The sequence below is a fragment of the Callospermophilus lateralis genome, chromosome 20, assembly GCF_048772815.1.
Source record: "Callospermophilus lateralis isolate mCalLat2 chromosome 20, mCalLat2.hap1, whole genome shotgun sequence".
Lineage (NCBI taxonomy): Eukaryota > Metazoa > Chordata > Mammalia > Rodentia > Sciuridae > Callospermophilus > Callospermophilus lateralis.
The window spans coordinates 16,821,815-16,842,240 of NC_135324.1; the positions used below are offsets into that span (position 1 = coordinate 16,821,815).

General features: G+C 40.1%; 1 protein-coding gene across 3 annotated transcripts in view; it reads right to left on the reverse strand.

Moving 5' to 3' along the window:
- Positions 1-6,322: 6,322 nt before the first annotated feature.
- The window catches only part of Ppp4r2 (protein phosphatase 4 regulatory subunit 2), a 45,997-nt gene continuing 31,893 nt past the window's right edge, over positions 6,323-20,426 (reverse strand). For all 3 annotated transcript variants that reach the window (XM_077106194.1, XM_077106195.1, XM_077106193.1), the window contains 6 exons: positions 14,752-14,845; positions 13,036-13,073; positions 12,250-12,324; positions 11,895-12,038; positions 10,527-10,819; positions 6,323-10,306 (listed from right to left, as the gene is read on the reverse strand). In XM_077106194.1, coding sequence (XP_076962309.1) covers positions 9,987-10,306; positions 10,527-10,819; positions 11,895-12,038; positions 12,250-12,324; positions 13,036-13,073; positions 14,752-14,845 — 964 coding nt within the window. In that variant the 3' untranslated portion in view covers positions 6,323-9,986. The remainder of the gene's footprint in view (positions 10,307-10,526; positions 10,820-11,894; positions 12,039-12,249; positions 12,325-13,035; positions 13,074-14,751; positions 14,846-20,426) is intronic.

Genomic DNA, 20,426 nt, shown 5'->3' on the forward strand with positions numbered 1-20,426 from the left:
AACAATGACTTTGCCAGGCGCGATGGTGCACGCCTGTATTCCCAGCGGCTCCGGAGGCTGAGGCAGGAGGATCGCAAGTTCAAAGCCAGCCTCAGCAAAAAGAGAGGTCCCAAGCAACTCAGTGAGACCCTGACTCTAAATAAAATATAAAATAGGGCTGGGGATGGGGCTCAGGGGTCGAGAGCCCCTGAGTTCAATCTCTGGTACCCAAAACAAAACAAACAAACAAACAAAAAAAACAATGACTTCCCTTGTTCATTCAGTGAACTCCTGTCTAGCCATGCTCCAGACACATAAATATCTGGGGGCATGTGAGGTTGGTGGTGGGTAGAGAATGTGTTGGGTTTTCTGACCCAACACAGCCATCTTGAATTCCCGCCGCCATGACTGAAGGGAAAGCGAGAAATGAAAGGCGGAGACCAGGCAGAGATACACACGAGAGTTCGTTTGTCAGAGCTGACCAACAAAGGCCACCTCTCTACAGGAGAGAGAGGCAAAACGGGCTTGGGTTCCAGGACGTTTATGGGGCAGGCACAGGGGTTAGAGCCCAGCAGGTCCTAATGGGGTGGTTCGGGGCGGGGCTGGTATGAGGGCGTGGTGGGGCTTTCTCAGAAATGCCCTTGGGTGGGAAAGCAAATGGGGGCTGTCACCTAAGATGGACGTCCAGGGGACTGGGGATATGGCTCAAGTAGGGGCGCGCTCACCCGGCATGCGGGAGGCACTGGGTTCGATCCTCAGCACCACATAAAAATGAAGATAATGTGTCCACCTAAAGCTAAAAAATAAAAAATATCTATTATAAAAAAAAAAAAAAAAAAAAAAAGATGGCCATCCAGATGCTAAGCAAGGCCCTTACAGTGACTGTCCCCATGAGCTCTGGTCTGATACCCAAGTGGTTTCCCCACAGTCTACAGACACCACAACCAGGCTTCTGTCCCTTTGATTTTCCACTGAAACCCTTCAACCGCGATCTGACTTAGAGGAAGTCACTTTTGTCCTGACCACTATAGAAGCCTCGTCCTTCTTACCCAAACCGGGGGATCCCCTTGTCTTACTGTCACCCCATGACTGCGCGTCTGTCACTAAGCAAGCGATAAATGGCACCCTGCCGTCCTGGGTCTGCCTGCCTCCTCCTGGCAGCAGCTGGTTCTCATACACTAGGATTTGGTTTTTCTAAGAAGGAATGGGCCTGCGTTCCCAAAGATCCACGCACCCCACATATTTTTAATATTAAAGAACTTATCTCTGGACATCTGCTTTGGTGCAAGGGAATGTCATTAAATCGCGCAGGATCACGAACGTCAGACCTGGTCGTTCATCGAGAGTTCACGAGGACGACGGAGACGGAGGACCCAGGGCTTTCTCAGAGCCGGGCAGTGGCTGGAGGGGACAGTGGCCACCACACTCCATATGCCATTTGGGACACAACGCACTGAAAAGCGAACTTGGCGCCCCTCGGTCTTCCCCGGGGCCTTGTTCAGATTCACAGCAGGTACCCACCCCCCAATTCTATTTCCACGCATCTTGTCGTCTCCTTTACTGTGGCATCCCGGGACCAGCCTCATGGGTAGCGCCTTAGTAAATCTCTAAGGACGAACAGAGAGGCAGACCACAGCCTGCACGGATGGGCGGTGCTCTCCCGGGTGTCCGGCTCTGACTCTAAGGCACTGCTTTTATCACCTGTGAAACCCAGAAGCCGCTCGGGATCCCGCGGGGGACGGGGGAGAAGGTGTGTGAGGCTGCTCCGGGGAGGTAGGCGCTGCTGGATACTGGAGTTCACGGCCAGAGAAACCGTCCCAGCGAAACCACGCTAGGGTCCCATCAGTACAAAACAGCAAAATCGTGGAAACGATTTTGCAAAGGAGGTTGCCTTTGTAAAGCAGGTGTTTGTCACCGTGGCAACGACGGCAGCGTTTTTGTGTTTTCTTGCCAAGCCACCACCAAGAGTTTTGCAGAGCCCTAAGGGCGGGCCACGGGTAGGGTCACGGATCACCAGCCAAAGCAGTGCAACAGGCCCTCTCAAGACAAGAGACCCTCTCAGGGTACGTGGTGTGCGTTCACCGTGGGAGGAGAGTCCAGGAGGGGAAGCGGTGGTGACCGCCCTGTTTGAAAGGTGAATCATGATCTCGGGGACAACGCAGGACATGGCCGATGAAGGATGTGGTCTTGAGCTTATGTGCATGCCGGGCTCAACCCCTGCCCGACTCTCTCGGTGGAAAATCCTCACTGCAGCCTGCTGGGGTGTCGATAGGAGGCGCGCCCCCCAGAATCTCCTCTGCTAATGCAGAGACAGAGTAAATGACTAGATTGTGAGAGCTGCATCGTAAGCAGTGGGGATCTAGTGGACGAATTAATAACTCGAAAGGACTGGTGTACGGAGTGGTGACTGTAGGCAGGTGGCACGTGACCACAAGGGGGCATCTTCTGTGCTACTCCTTCCCTTCCCCCGTTTCCTGAACCCCGAACCAAGCAGGTTTCCTCCTGCATCATCTGCCTCATCTCAGGCAGAAATAAATAAACTCCTCCTCCAAGTTGCTCTTGTTGGGTATTTTGGCCACAGTGATGCAAAGCTGACCGGCACTGGCCGGCAAGGGGCAGGCACGACATTCTCCTTATCTTACAGAGGCACAAGATCACAGCCAAGTGGCAGAGCTGGGGTTCGAGCCCACGGAGCCCGACTACACAACCCTGGCTCTGGAGTCCTGTGTCCTACGGTCAGAGCACCTGCCTCTGGGGTGGGGAAGAGGGGTCCAACTCAGGACTTTAGAAGCAAGGGTATGGGCCACGGTCTGATCGACAGCATCTTGTTCTCCTTGAATTTTTATTGGACACGAATTATCTAATTTTAAAAATAAATTTAACAATAGCCGGGGGGCACAGTAGCACACGCCTATAATCCCAGCAGCTCGGGAGGCTGAGGCAGGAGGATTCCAAGTTCAAAGCCAGCCTCAGCAACAGCGAGGCGCTAAGCAACTCAGTGAGAAACTGTCTCTAAATAAAATACGAAATAGGACTGGGGATGGGGCTCAGTGGTCAAGTTCTCCTGAGTTCAATCCCTGGTACCCTCCCCTGCAATAAATAAATAAAGCAATAGATCATGTGTTAAGATGTGTAGCTGGAAAAACATGAATGATCCAGTTAGAATGGTCAGGTGCAGCAGAAAAGCTTGCAGAGTGACCAACCTGAAGAAGCTTGGGGTTTTTGTGCACAAGGAGGACTCACCTACCAGCTCCGAGAAAATTGGAGGTCTGGAGTGGCCTTCTCTCTCTGTCTACCTCCTGGGTGCCACTCTCACCCAGACCTGGCAAGTCTTCCAAGACCAGACAGTGCCTACACCTAATGGGCAAAACCCACGGGCTAGCAACACAGAGCCCCTGACCCTGGTTTTGATCTACTTCTGAAAGGTCCCAAGGAAAGTGTCTTTCTCTACCTCAAACATCTTACCCACAGAATATTAATGTCATGGGAAGGCAAATATCACATAATGGGTGACATTTACTGAGGCAATGCGGAGAAAACAGTAAGTGCATAACTAGTGCTATTATTATCTTGGTCTTGACCAAGACTGAAATCTGCACTTGGATTCCAATAAAACTACTGTCCTCTTCAGGGACCATGTCCCTTTTCCTCTCTTCCTCCCATGTCTCCCTCAAAAAAATAATCAGATCCAAGACCTTAGTTATAATCAGAGCTTCTAGTAACCCTACCAGGTTGATGTTCCTAGCTCATTTAATGAATAAGGAAACTCACCGAGATTCCCCAACTGGGGGCGGTGAGGTCTCCCCACCTTACTGTGAAGCTAAGGGAGAGACCTAAGGGAGCTCTCCTTGCACCTTATAGACCACCTTGAGTTAAACACCTGCACTGCCGGGCTGGGGTGTGGCTCAGTGGCAGAGCGCCTGCCTAGCACATGCGAGGCCCTGGGTTCGTCCCATGCACTACAAAACTGCAAAATCCAAACAACTCACATTTTTGCCGGCTCTTCAACAGGTAATGAATGAAATTCCCCAAAGGTCAAAACTGGGCTGAGTGTAAATGACACAATACCTTTATTTTATTCATTCATTTATTCTGTTAGTCCTGAAACACACAGTAACTATGCAAGTTGCCACCTAAGGACACCAATGCTTTTTTGTATTCTTCCTCTGCTGCAAAAAGTGGAATAACGGTGATACACGGAATCCAAGCTGAAAAGACACCTGGACTTCTTTCTGTGCCTTACCATTTTTTTAGAACACTTAAGAAAAACATTGGGAACTGTTCTCTAGCTCTTGTACCTGGAATATACTTCAAATGTTCAATCTTGAAATATCAAGTATTATGACCAAAAGACAACAAATATTGAGATATAGTTGGTACAGTGTATCAAATCCCTGGTTCTAGCAAAACATGCTTGGTGAGTTGCTGAGCCACCGCTGGACCCTGACGGCTCCACCTGGAATCCTTGCTCCCGCTGCCGGGGAGAAGTGGTTTTTGCACAACTCTGGAGCACAACCTCACTTATTTTTCCAACAGAATGTTTTTATTGCTACTTAATTGCTATAACACACTCACCTTAAGGACTAAACAGCTTCGGGTATAATGGCCTTAGTTAGCCGCAGTGTTAATTATTTTTGAACAACTGTATCCTGAACTCCAACCAAGTAAATTAACTTTAGATACCAACTCAGGCTGAAAGTGGGACCTCACACACTCCCTACTGCACAGAGGAACTATCAGTCACCATTAAGGAGACTCACCCTTCTAAGCTGCAGAACTTCGTGCAATGCAAAGAAGAGTAGGACTCAAAATGAATACTAGTCACATTCACCCCTAAAATTCTTAGCAAATATAAACAGCTTTAGAAACCTCACATCACCATCTGTGACATTTTTTTCTTTTTTTGGTACTAGGGATTGAAGCCAGGGTGCTTAACCACTGAGCCACATTCCCCCCTCCCCGCTCCCCCCCCCCCCGCCTTTTTGAGACTGAGTCTTGCCAAGTTGCTGAAACTGACTTTGAATGTGTGATTCTCCTGCCTCAGCCTACCAAGTGTCAAGGATTACAGGGATTCACCACTATGCCTGGCCCACAATTTTGTTTTTTAAAAATTTTTAGTTGTAGATGGACACAATACTTTTATTTTATTCATTTATTTCTTATGTGTTGCTGAGGATTGAACCCAGTGCCTCACACATGCTAGGCAAGTGCTCTACCACTGAGTCACAATTTCTTAATACAAATATTATTGATCCAAGACCAAGTCCCATAACAACCTCTAAGGCAGGACTTGGGTGGCCTAACAACACTGGTGACCTCCCACTTGCAGAAGCACCTACCCTCCAGCAGAGCGAGCCATGCTGTGCTTTTCATAGGTCAGGGTTAGCTGGTCTGATATTCACAGACATCTTTGATGGGGTGCTCATACTTGGTAACACAGTCCAACTGCATAATGATCTCTAAGCAAGTCTAGTAGTGTGTACTGCTCTCAACTCCACAAACCTAGCATCTCAGAAAGGTTTAGGGATGAACTCAGTACCTTCAACATAGAAAAAGTAGACACAGGACTAGTAAAACTAAGGAATCAGTCAGGGTCCTCCTAGCCCAGTTGCTTTTGACTCACCCATTGGCCAAGCACCAAACTGAGCTGTAATGTTGCAAAATGAGCTAACCCGTGGAGTGTGCAGATGGCATTTTTGCGCATTTTTAAGTTTCAAAATTGCAGTCTTTAGGAAGGTTACAAATAGACTCAAAGGTCATACATTTAAACTCAAATCTGTTGCTCTATAACTGCTAGAAGGAACAGAAATACGCTCATTAGAAAGTAGTCAGAAATCTAATTATTGGTCAGTGGAAAAAAAAAAATCAGTCTTCCCACAAACTTATCTTTAGCAAATAAATTTCAGTGGGGGATGTTACAGAGATCAAATATGAAGAAGCTGAAAGAAGCTCCCCACCTGCCACCCAGTGATAGGTACAAAGAATGGAACTGCAAGTCAAACTCAACCCACCTCTCCAAGTACCACACTTCTCCCACACAGGGACTCAAATTGGGACTCAGGAGAGCTGAGCATGCACTTGTGACCAATCAGCCAGCAGAAATTTTACATGGATAAATCTGGATTTGGTCAGATAATCAGGCTTAAAATGTCAGGAAAAAGCCCACAACTTTCCAATCGACTCTGCTCCATCTCCCTACTGAACACGCCAAGATCACTTAAGAAGCAGGACTGTAACAGTTACACATTAAGAGATCAGAAAATGCTCTTGATCCTCGACTATCTAAGGTGGGCCAGGGGTGGGCGGGGTGAACTAGTAAAAAAAGTCATTCCACACAGGAAGGTAGTCTTCTAATTTATATTTTATTGCATTACGAAAATAATACATTTATTTGGCAAAGTAATCTAGGCTCCAAGTTGAAATAAAATTCTGAAGTGTACTGATTATTTCTTAAATGTGAAAGATGTATTCTAATCAATACATACTAGCATCCTTACGAGGCCGATAACCCAGTAAACCTAATTTTAATAATTCCATATGAAATTACAAGGTGTTTTCCCATTCATCCATTTTATGAGTAGCACAAATCTCCGGAGAACTGACCTTTGTTTTATCAAAATCAATGCATTTAAAAAACTCCTGCTCAGAAGACAATCTGAAGCACTACCCAAATGTTTATTTCCTTTGGTTCTGCAAGTTACATTTTCATCCTTACCATGTTACATTTTTTTTCACAAATCAAACATTGCAGCAGCTTTAGATTCTGCCCAAGTACCTTTATAAGTGAACTAGTATATTACATTTACATTATTTGAAAAGTTGCTGATTTTACAAATGCATAAATACATGCCTATCTACACCGGCAAAATAAAATACTCTGAACCTCAATGCTTAACAGGCCACACTGTCCAGCCCCGTACTTTGGGAGGCCTTTGCATACCAAATGCTTCTTACTCCCTGATGGCCAACTCCATCACTCAGGCTACACTCCTGAAAGGTGTAGATGTGGATAAGTACTAAGTGGATTAAATCTATCTAATAATCAACATTTAAAATATAACATTTTCACTAATTTCTGTTCTGCTATATTTCTGGAACTGAAAAGATATATTTTCCAAAAAATGTAAGAGAATTTTTGTTTTCACTTTTTAAAAGGGAAGAGTGATAAAAACACATTATATTTATATTCTCTTTCCTCCTTAGCATCTCCAAATTATTTTTACACGTTGGGTTCAAAGACTATAGCAACAGGTAAACAATCTGTTCAAGGTCAAAAAATAAAATACCTTTAATCACTCAAGCTTTGCTTCTCCATTTCAACTTCCTGATAGCACTTTGTTCCATGTGTTAAGGAAATGAGCTGAAAAAAACCAGCCTTTTGAACAGGGCACCAGTCAGCCCGCTGCCCTCAGGCCTGACATTCTCTGGTGCAGTTGTCAAAGTGCACATCTGCACATCTGAGGAGATTTACTTCCCAATGGCCACCAATATCTAAAGCCAGCTCAACTAGGTTCCCAATTCAATGACAGAAGTATTCCACCTATCCTAAAGAAGATACTCCATCAGCATTCCACAGTTATCTGTATAAACAGCAACAATTTTGATCTATGATCGACATGTGAACATCTAATAAATATTAAAACAATTAAAACTATAGATTAAAATGCAGATCCCTCATAGAGTTAAGTGATGTCATTTTGGTACATTCACCATTATTGTACTTTATTTAATAAAGAAATACATTTGCCCTTGCAAAAATAGCAATTGCAAGTTTACAAATAAAACCACAGACCTCAAAGTCATGATGCTAAATCTTCAACTTATAACGGACAAAAGTAAAGATTTGTTTACAAGTGGTCCATGGCACTATAATTAGAATAAAACATATCAAAAGGTCACAGGAGATTAAAGAATAGGTTTATTGACAATAATTTCATAAATATTCTAAAGAAAATTCCTAAATTTCTAAACTTAAAATGTTTAAAATCTGTTCTTATTGGCAAAATATCCCTCAACAAAATAAAGTAACAGGTCACTATGAATGAAAGTCACATTTAAAATTGCTTCATTTTAACATCATCGCAAAAAATTTTAAAAATTTACAACGTTTGATTCCCCCCTCTTGTTACAGTAAATCAATATTCAGTTTTTAACTATCAGACATATTCATAAATATATCATCGAGCTGCTTGTGAACCTGTCAAGTCAGTCAGTAGTATATGCCCTACAAACATACGTCCAATCATTTGGGTATTTTTTAGTTATAGCAATTTAAGTAGTCAAAATGCAAAACGTGTGGTTTCCCTCCAAATCACCCAAAGCATATGATACAGTGTGAGAAATTGTTTGCATGTTTTTTATAAGTTCATCTGTGTACTTCAGGTATCTGAAACTAAAAAAAGGGATTCTTTTGTATTTTGATAAAAATGTACTCGAGTATTTCATAACATGAATATTTATTGCTTCATATGAATACTGTATTGAAAGCCCAAGCATTCGGTTTACACACAGAAATTATACAATTATATACCGCTTCACAAAGGCAGTGAACACATTACACTCTACAAAATCTACTTTACAGAAATTTAAAAATTCTAAATATCAAAAGGTACAGCTGAAGAAACAGGTATAAATTTGGCAGCCAGTAATTTTGACAGGGAAGTTGCAGCTTGCATGACTTTAAATATGTGAATTTGAAAATATTGAGTTTAGAGTAATCATTGTGCTTTGTGTTGATCTGAAAAATATAACACTGGCTGTCGAAGAAGCATGTTCAAAAATATTAATTCACTTCAAAATGTCATACAAATTATGGTGGTTTCTATGCACCCCCTAAAGCTTCAGTCATTTTAGCTCAGGTACATTACTAAAGTAATATATTAATTCTTCCAGTACAGTGGTGTTTCATACCATTGACATTTGCATACTCTAGAATAATTTAGAAAGAAATGTGTAATATTCACAATGTTCAGAAAAGCAAGCAAAAGTTTAAGGAACCTGCCTGGTTCTTCTGAGATGGGCTCGTGTCAGCTTCATAAGCATTCACTCAGGAGAACAGTCAGCTGATGTGTGAACACAATTCCCAAGATAAAGCACATTTTCTCATAAATAATGAAGTCTTTTATCAGGCACCTCTGAAGTATACAAAAGAATTCTAGTTTGAACAGATCTCTTGGAATGTGTTTAACCTGGTATTACAACAGACTTAGATTTCCAGGGTTTCACAGGGCCAGATTTTATGTGAATTACTCAGAAGAGAAAGAAAATGTCTCGTGAAAGAGGTGAACTCAATCATCACCAATAGAAAATTATCCACTGTATTCATCTCTTATAGAAACAGAAAAATATAACATTTCCCCCCTTAGAATTATATATATATATATATATATATATATGTATGTATGTATGTATATATGACTTAAAGTTCCATTGTACATAGTCAACCAATAAAACCTGGAAACCAGCATGAAACCCTATAATTCACATGTTAAAATGTTGAAACTATGACCAAAATATGAAATCTGCTACAGCTGTCAAAAAGAGACAAGACATAAAGCTTTCTTGCACATGTATAAACTAAATGTGATAATCTTGAAAGGTTTTCAAAATTGTAATTATAATGTTCCAGTTTAAAAACTTCTAAATTCAAAAAAAAAATCTATACACAAACCACTGATTTGACCAGACACCAAAAAAAAAAAAAAAAAAAAAAAGGAAAGAGGAAAAAAAAAAAAAAAAAGGCAAAAACAACAACAAAATCCCCAAAAACAAAAAAAACAAACAAAAAAAAAAAGATAGCGGTAAGCAGGACCCAGAGGAGCTGCTATTCACAGTTCTTACATGTACAACTCTTTCAGGATTCACACTTAAAGTACTTTTTAAAGTACTTTAACAACCTGCTTCTCTTTCTCTTGTAAAACTAAAGGTCCACTTTATTACATAAAAGTTTTATACAGTGTAAAACCAGAACTGTATGTAAAATACGGCATCTAAATGTGGTGAAGTAGTCAGTCTTGCTCCATTGGTTCCTCGGGGACTTCGGTGGCGTCCTCGTCATTTTCCATGGAGGATTCTGAGAGAACCTCTCCAGTTTTACTGGAACTGGATCCTCCTGATTCTTCTGTCTGGTGGCAGTCAGAACCACTACTTACAGGGCCCGGGGTGTCACTCCCTTCAGAATGTAAATCCTTCTCAGCTCGAGACACAGCCGATTCCTCCACCTGACTCTTCTCCTCAGAGGTCCCCTCGTTCACAGTTAAGGCATCATCAGGTTCTTTTTCTTGATTTTTTCTTTCTGGGATCATTTCTCTCGATGTCATAAAAGACTCTAAAAATAAGCAAATGTTGTTGTAGTTAAATGTATTTTCAAAATACCTCCACAGTCACCTGTCATGAACTCTTGATATTCTACAGTCAAATGTATTTCCCCTCAAACTCAGCAGCAAGTACACACAGGGGACAACATCAGCACTGTAAGGAGTTCCATTATGTTAAATTCTTTCACGAAAAACAAGAAAGCACACCCTTCTACAGATGTCTCTAAATACCTTCTTCTTCCTCCTCCTCCTCCTCCTCCTCCTCCTCTTCTGTGCAGTGTTGCTGGGTACAACTACTTCCTTTGTCCTTGTCCTGAGATGATGATGGTGCCTCTGCGTCCTCCGCCAGGACCAAGGCCCCCTCACTGGACGTGGTCTGACTGGCCGTCTCTCTGACTTCCCCGTCTCTGTCAAACCTGAGTCTTTTGGCCTCGTGCCCTTCAGCCTCCACGGCGTCATCATCTGAATGTTTGTTTTTTATAGGGCTCACTGAAGACCCTTCTGATTCAGATGCTGGAGAGTCACTGAAAATGTTGTTTTAAAGTGTCATTAATACTATTTTCCTCAACTTCTATATTCTTTTAAATTGTATTTTAGTGCCAAAGTTACACTGTCATATCTGTTTGAAGAAAAACATCAGAGAATAATTTCAAGGCAACCTAAACTGTTCCATGAATGTTTCTCATTAGTGCCGAGTCACCAAGTTAGTGCCACTTTTCTGGGCATTTCCCAGTAAGTTAAATACCGTTACACTGAAATTATAGGTCCCCCAGATTTACACACTCAAGTCCTCTCTCTTAGTCTTCTTTCCCCTTAATGTGACAGAGAAACTCTGAAGTAAAATAAAAAGTTCCCTTTCATAACCTATACTAAGAAACTACTCAGAATTTCAATTTCTTTTCTCAAGTAACTTTTGAAAAAAAGACAAAACCTGTATCATGACTACTTTACTTTCTTGGGACAGAACCTATGTGCGATAATCTCTCCCAAATCAGCTGTTTTAGTAAGTCTTTTGTCTACCTTACACTGTGTTAAAGAGAGCCAAAGATCCTACCACAAAACTGCAACCCTGCCTGCCCTCGGTGTCTGCGGAGCCCTGGCTCAACATGGCACACCTGTCTGCACAGCACCATACATGTCCTCCCCAGGGCTCCCAACAGCTCCAGTCACTCGGAACTCTGACACAGTGCGAGGTCCAGGTAACACCTGTTCTGCTCTACTGTCTAGGGAACAGGAAGGGGAGAGAGTCTACACATGCTTACTACTGACATACTGTTTATTTTCCCAAATATTCTTTTTAAAAATATTTTTATTTTTTAGTTGAAGGTGGCCACAATACCTTTATTTTATTTTTATGTGGTGCTGAGGATCGAACCCAGTGCCCCACACATGCTAGACAAGCACTATTCCTCTGAGCCACAACCCCAGCCCTCCCAAATAGTCTTGATCCTTGGTTGGCTGGATCCACAAATGTGGAGCCCACAGGTGGGAAAAGCCGACTGTACACTGTGAATGGTAACTGGATCCTGAAATCCATCAATAAACGTTAATGTCCGGTGAAAACAGCCTTCTGTTTTTAAACATAGAACACACACAAACCTGTGGTTTTTTTCTTCATTATGTGGTGAGTTTGACTCTTTGCTGTCACTGCTCTCGGGCAAACCGTTGGTTGTCAAGGGGGCGGATAAAGACACCTTTGGTCGATTCAGTGGCCGGGGTGTTCCAGGCCCATTTATATTAGACCTGTAAGACACACCACCATCATTTCCCCCTTTTGTAAAAAGCCATCCCCCTCCCAAAGAACATTCATAAGAACACATAAGTTTCTGCTTTAACAAATTCAGTGAAGCACATCCTATATCCTCCATAAAACATCCAATTTTAAAAAGTACAGAGTCTGCTATTCAAATTCAGGAAAATGCAAGCTCAAGTATATAAAAATTACTAGTCTCACCTATCAGTGTAGCTTGGTGAATTTCCAGGGAACATAACACCATTCATTCGATTTAAACTATTTGAATTGTTTTTCCTACAAGGAAAAAAAAATTTTTTTTCATAAGAACTCTGGGTCTGAAAGGTCTTGTAGGTTTTTAACTGCCACACACCCAGACTTCTGTGGGAACCAATATAAACACACACTGATGAATGCAGGGATCCTGCTAACAGTGAAGGAGACTTCACACAGTTGCCACCCAAGAAAGCAGAAGCAGCTGAGGTCGAACCAACGGTCCTCAGTGGGGGCCACCCTCCCCCACCACCACAGGTGTTGGTGTGGGAAGCATGGACACTTCTGGCCTCAGTGGACAGAGACCAGAGATACTTAAACCTGCAGTTCTCAGGACACCTATGTATAACAAAAACTATCTGGTCCCAAACTCAGTAATGCCAAGGTTGACGAAATGTACCCTAAACCAAGTCTTTGCTTCAGGGTATAAATGGCAACAACAACAAATTCTTCTTCACCTGAAGAGGAATGCCATCCAGTGTCTGCTGCAAACCTAGGAGTCATGCCCTACAAGGGCATCAAGGGGCTCTGGTGCCAGGACACCACATAACATCAGCAATATGAGAATCACAGAAGACCGCCCATCTCTTTACTTGTAAAACAGATACGTAATATTATTGGTCACAGTCTACTCTGGGGACTGGGTGAGAGGTTCATAATAAAAAAAAGTCAGTATTTTAATAATGTATTAAAACATAATAAATAATATTAAAATTAGAAAAAAAACATACTTACTCTGAAGAAGGATAAACACAGCTAACAACCATCACATTCTGCAATAACAAAAATTGTTGGTTTAATGAGAGAAAAGAAATACAATATAAAGGTTTAATAATTTGTTTCTAAGTTCTCAAAATCACTCTTAGTGTGCTGTTTCCAATAATTCTAGTTTGCTAATAAAAGATAATAAATGGTTAAAAATGAAAACTGATAACAAGAAACTAGTCTTGCTCTCTTCTGAAGACACTGGACAGCCACCTACTTAGGGCACGTGTAATGACTTTCCTCATAATGCAATACCCAATCCAGAGTCACTTTTTTTCATTGCTGTTTTTATTTTTTTTGTACTTACTTTTATGGTCCTGAGGATGGAACTCAAGGTCAACTAACCACTGAACTACACCCCAGTCCGCGTATATATATATATTTAACTTCGAGCCAGAGTGTCACCAAGTTGCTAAGGCTGGTCTGGAACTTGAGATCCTTCTGCCTCAACTGCCAATTTGCTGGAAACATACACATGAGCCACCACACCCAGCCATCAATATATCCCAAGGAAAGAAACCTGAACCTCTCTTTTTTGGGCAATATGCTTAAAAGAGTAAGTGCTTCTCAGCCCTATAATCCAAATATCACAAAGGACAAAACCAAGAAAGTGAAGTAACTTGCCCAAGGTCACACAATTATGAACTACTGCAGCCTTAATGTGAAGGCAGGGCACCCCCCACCCCGTAAGGTTACTGTGACATCTTGCTTCTTCATTCAGAAATCTCAAAAATGTAATTACTAAAGGTCCTTGAGTTGGAAAAATAAGTACTTATGAACCACTGTGGTTTCCTGTCGTTTGGGAATCTTACTCAATTGAGGACGTAAAGGTTCCACAAAACATTAGCTCAATAAAGGTCCTAAGAACTTTAAAGCCACTATACTGGTTCTGGATTACGATTTCCAGGGTCAAATACATTGATTCTGTCCCTCTCTCTACTCAATACTTAATTTCAAAGATTTCTACCACCAAATCACAATTCTACAAGTTGTGAAACAGAGTACTCTAACATTAAAGTCATATATTAGAGTTGGACAAGGTGGCGCACATCTGTAATCCCACTGGTTTGGGGGGCTGAGGCAAGGGGGATCTTGAGTTCAAAGCCACCTCAACATCTTAAAGGTCATTTGTGACAAACCAAAAGCCAACATCATAGCAAATGGAGAAAAGCTAAATACCTAATCTCCAGCTGGAAGCAGTGGTGCACACCTGTAATCCCAGTGGTTTGGGAAGCTGATTTAGGAGGATTTTGAGTTCTAAGCTAGCCTCAGCAACTTAGTGAGGTGCTAAGCAACTCAGTGAGACCCTGTCTCTAATAAAATATAAAACAGGGCTGGGGATGTGGCTCAGTGATCAAGTGACCCCTAGTTCAATCCTTGATACCGACCCGCCTCCAAAAAGTTACATATCATCTGTGGAGCTTTTCAGAACATTAATATATTAATACATACAATGAATATCTAAGATAATAAGCTGCTCTTTCCATTCCTAAAAATCAGCACTTCAGGTCCTCCTCTGCCCCTTCCCATAGATCTTTTCCCAAACACAGAATATCATTTGGAAAAAACTCAAGATAGACTAGAAAACTCTGAAGAAAAGGTGCCTGAAAAAGATCTTACCCAATGTTCTTTTCTGAAATCTATTAGGCTTCAGTTTAACATAATTCCCATAATGAAAATAAATACCTTTTCTACTCCTCTGAGAAATTTGTCTGTTCCTGTATAGTTTCTCCTTGGATCTGTTAGCAATTCACACAGTCGCTGAATAGTAAAAGGGATACTGCAAAAGAATATAATTTTTTAGATTGAGGTCATCAGTTACCAAGAAAACAAGGAACAATACTTATTTTGGTAGCTAAAACTTTGAGTCACTCATGTTAAGCTACAAAGGGAAATGAAAGGATGAGTCATTTATAAGTAACAATAAGCACACCTGTTCTATACTTTAAGGTGAGAGGTAATACAAAATCAAGTTACAATTTATTTACATACAGAAACTTTTCCTCATTCCCTCGCATACAAAGTTTGAAAAAAGTATCAATGATTTAATACTAGATAGACTAATAAAACACATCATTCCAATGAAAAAGTATTTTAAATATGATTCTGCTCAATGTTACAAGCTTATATAAACCTACATGTTCAATCGCTTAAAGTATACATAAACATACTCAGTATTTTGTTAAGAACCAGAGTTAACCACTAAATGCTTTCACGATACATTTTTCACTTGATCACAGCAAATACAAAACTGACATAACATGGAGCCAGAATCCTTTTATAAATATCAAGTTTGAGCTCACATTTACTTCTAGTATTCATCAGAATTACAACTGAACAGCAGAATGGTGAGGACTAGAAATGACAGATATGGCTATAAAGTACAAACACACATCTCTGGACTTCAGTATTTGCCATACACATCTATTCATTCTCTTTGGGGGAAAAACCACAAAAGCCTCAAATGAATAATCAACATTCACGACGTCATTTACTTCTCCCAGGCAGTTTGACCAAGGATTCCCGTCAAGGTAATGCAGCTAGTGAGAAGTAATGGTAGGACTCAAATCTAGCTGCCCTCATGTCCAGGCTTACATCTTTTTCACTATACCACATATATTTAAAAATAAAAGTGTTTATTTTCTAACTGCATAAACCATACTCGGTTCTCATATTCTTAGCATCATTTTTAATGTTCTCTGTATATTTAATTTATAATAAATTTTGAAAAATAAATGTTATTCACAGGAAAACAATTTATCAGTTATCTGGTTAAGTCCAAAAATTAGTCTTTTCACTCAATTAGCATTCAAACCTGAGCCAGAGGAAAGGGTACAAAGTAAAAGATTAACTATTTTCCTGATATCAAAAATATCTAGAAGCAACTAGAAATACAGAAATGTAACACTAATAATTAGTATTAATTTATTAATATTAATAACTGGTATTATTAACATTAAAATCATTTGTCACTGGTAGAAGAAATTTCTCAGAGTTTCTAACAATATTCTGAAATCTCTTTTGCAAATCTACTCAGTGTTAAGTACACTAAAGAATCTCTTAAAATGGAGAAGTACAAAGCACACCAACAGCCTTACTAAGAACCAATCAGTAACTTTTCACATCTTTTTTTGTTCATTCCTATCAACACAAACTACAATTACAAATCTACAGTTAATACAAAAAGCAACAACACCAATAAAAAAATTTTAAGCATTTTTCCCAAGCTGCATATAAAAACAAACATCAGTTCCTCAATTGTCTGTCCTTCTTGTATTCATTCGGCTAAAAGCCTAAGGACGGCCCTCGTAATAAACATTACGATCATCAATAAGAAATTTATCTGTAGACGAAAGGCACTATCAGAATTTCCAAGTATTAGAGGTATATACCTGTTCATTGGCCCCTCTTCTATATCACTGCTCTTAAAACTTTAAATACATATAACACCACACCTAAGCTATTCTCACTATTTACAGTAATATTATAATGAAGAGGGTTTATATATTATTTGAAGTATTAAGAATAGCACCAAATGGAGCTTTGGTTGGTACTTAACCAACACATAAATTTAATATTATCCAACTAAAATTCTTTCCTATACCATATTCCCATTCTTTCCTGAGGTATTTTCTCTTAAATAAAAATTAGCTTTACCATTTGAGTCCTTTTAAACTTCCTGTTTAAAATTTACAGTTTGGGCTATTTCTGTTGATGAATGTGTGTAAAGCCGAGGCCAACCTGCTGCTGGAAGGAGGTGCTGGTGGCAGCAGCAGCCTGTGATCAAGTGGGCTGGTACTACTTCACCCAGTTTCCAACAGATGGCACTGACACACCAAGCAGTACTCTTCCTCACCCAGTCTTGGCTGGACCCAAACTCACATTTCTTATAAATATTTCAGCCCTAGGAATATTAAAACAAAATGCACTCAAGTCTCATGTTACATACAGTTTGTACTTTTTAATGTATCCTATAAATATAAAGGCCACTACAAACCAGAAACACCACATGGGCTCTACAGCAGAACATGTAAGTAATCAGACTGATGATGATAATTGCTAATCAAGTTCATACACACTGCTATGGAATAAACTGCATGCCAGGAGAACATGCACAAACCTGGGAACAGTTAATCCAAGGCAGGCCATTAAAAGATGTAAAAATGCACATACACCATGGCCGTATGAAAGGTGCGTTCTCTCTGACTTGCAGTAGAAAGCATATGGAAATGCTAAGTCTTCTAATAAAAACCACTAGTTAAAAAGACACATGAGCTCAGAAAAATAAAGAGCAAAAATTGGGTTGGGTGCTATCTGAAAACATGCATGCCACTCCTTCTCAATAAAGTATGAAGCAGAAGCCTAGAATGGGAGTGGACAGGGAAAGGACGTTCACTAGCAAAGGTGTAAAGTAACTTACTTCAAAGAAAATATTTAGGGTTATTTAAAATGAAATCTAGTCAATTTCTTCTGCAATGATATGTTGGCTTATCTGCTAATAGGAAGATGAAAAACTGGGTGTGTATGAATCTGAAAAATTTGCATGACTAGCTAACATTTCAACTCATTCTTATTTTATATGTGTGTATGTGTGTGTGTGTGTGTGTGTATATATATATATATATATACACACACACATACATACATACCTATATAAGTCAATAAAACATTTTTTTAAAAGTCATTAAATAAAGGATCCAAGAAGAAATGAGTTCTCAAATGGCGTTATTCAGAACTGCTATAGGAAAACCGTTGAGCAGTTCACTTTCAACGTACAAAGTATAAAGTAGGTTTAAAAACAAACAATAACCCGCCAGTCCAAGGTGAATTTACCTCTAAGTGTTTGGGTTCTTCTGGGAAACAGGGACTACTTAGTGCTCTTATGTAATGATCATGAGGCCCAAGTATGACATGACATATGCAAGTCATTTAACAATGCCTAAAATATCTTAGAAAGTGCTCAGTAAATAAATCTTGGTGCTATCATAACCCTGATCCCATCCACATCTAATGAAGACTGGAAAAAGGCACAAATTCTCCAAAGACCAACTGGGGAAGAATAAAGCCCTAAGCAGAACTGTTTAATAATTTCAAGAAAAGCAACTACCACTACGAAACAAGACCATGCTTTTTATATCAGTTATATATTTTCATTTCAATTCATTGTCCCCATTTATTTAATAAATACACAGACCCAAGCCTCATATATCTAAAGCTTTGGAAATGCTCACTCCACAAAGCTGTTAAACATCAGAGAACCATACCTAAGCATGAAGTAGCAACTCAGTGCTGTTTTTCAAAAAGAGAAATTCTAGGGGCTGGGATGCACCTCAGGGGTAGAGAGCTTGTCTAGCAAGGGCAAAGCTCTTGGGTTTGATGCCTTAGTACTATAAAACAAAACATGTAATAAAGACCAGGAAAAGATAAATATTAAACAATGAGGCTAAACACCCTTAAACATATCATTCCTTGTTAAATTTTAACCTGAGAATATAATTTGACTAAATTTATCTTAAGCTGTTTGATGTTTTTATTACTCACTATAAAAATATGTAAATTATCTGATTATATATCAAGGAATTCAACTAGAAAGAAGAAAAAGGAAAATGCACATCTCATTCAGGGTCTAAGATAAATCAGGCAAACTTTTGGTGCAACTTTACTCACAAAAAAAATAAAAATAAAGGAACATAAACTATAACACAGACGTTATCAGAGTAAAAATCTACAAACATATTCTGACTAGTCTAACATTGGAACTTAACTACTCAAGTAGAAACTAACTCAAATATCTCTGTTATCAAAAGCTTATGAAGCCCCCGATTAGGGGGCTGGGGTTGTGGCTCAGTGGTAGAACGCTTGCCCAGCATGTATAAGGCACTGGGTTCGATTCTCATCACCACATATAAATAAATAAAAGTCCATTAACAATTACTAAAATATATTTTTAAAAAGCTTCATAGGTTTACAGTTGTGTTTATTCTTAAGTCACAGAAGTCAGAAAGCTTGGAACCCTTTAATGCTATCTCTACTTGAACAATATGTTCTTTCTGTACCAAGGTACAGAACATGAACACACACACACACGCGCGTGCGCACACATTCATACACAAGTATTTTACAACTCAAACCAAATGTCAAGAATTCTGAGACTCACTTAAATGTCATCATGAAAGGACAAGTATAAAAGATTTAAGAAAATGAAGGCTAGGATTTTGTCAATAAATGTTGATCCCAATGTTGCAAATCAACTGCATCATTCCATGCCCCAAAACTAATCTATGGTACTGTCCAAGTTTTTAATATCACGTGAACCATCTCTCAAGAATGCCTGCAATATTCTAAATTGTTATTTCATTTGGATTAAATATAAATAAAATTTAATTAGTTTTCTGCTAGTTCCTGCTTTTCAATTTTGAGAATTTTATTAGATGGGCTAGGGCTGTGTAGTTCAGTGGTAGTGCGCTTGTCAGCAGGCACCAGAGCCTAAGTCCAGTCCCAGCGCTTCAAGAAAGTAACTACTAGAGAGAGTACCACACATCAAGAAAGGAGGAATGGATGCTAGATAATGCCAATTCTTAACCAATTACACAAGAAAGAAACGAGTCAAAGCAGTCAGAAAACAAAGGAATGAAAGGCTAAGGACCATTCTCTCAGTCCCTGAGAAATCTACAGCTGACTCTAAGACAAACATACAAAACTCAGAAAAACTATGTTTTAAATCTGTAATTCATAAAGTATGGAAATCGAGTGTGTGTGTCTGAGAGAGAGAGAGAGAGAGAGAGAGAGAGAGAGAGACAGATAGACAGAGAGACAGACGCTGGGGACTGAACGCAGGCAGGGCCTTGTGAAAGCAAGGCAAGCACTCTACCAACTGAGCTCTAGCCTCAGCCTGTTCTTTCAAAAGTTCAAAGTGGCACCTCTTGGGCACAGAAACTCCCAAGACATTCATAGGAATGTGCACACACGTAAACCAATCATGGAAATGATGTTCAGCGCCAAGTCAACTCTGGCTGATCATGAACATTAGAATAACTAGAAAAGAAATCTGGAAGTCGACTGGACAAACATGCTAGGCAACTTTCCCACACTCTCCTAAACACACATCGACACCATTTTTGTTTGCCACTCAGTGAAACATTTTAGAAAGATCACAGCTGAAAGAGCAGTGTCAACTGAGAGCAGGATTTAACAGGTTAACTCACATTCATCATTCTCCCTTCCAAATAACTTGAAGATAGTAAAATGGTTTAACTACCAGGACTGTGAGTTACTTTCTCTACCCTTCAAAACCCCTTTCTGAACCATTAGCTACCAGCAGTTAGTTCCTAAATTACACTCATGATGTCTGAGGGGAAGAT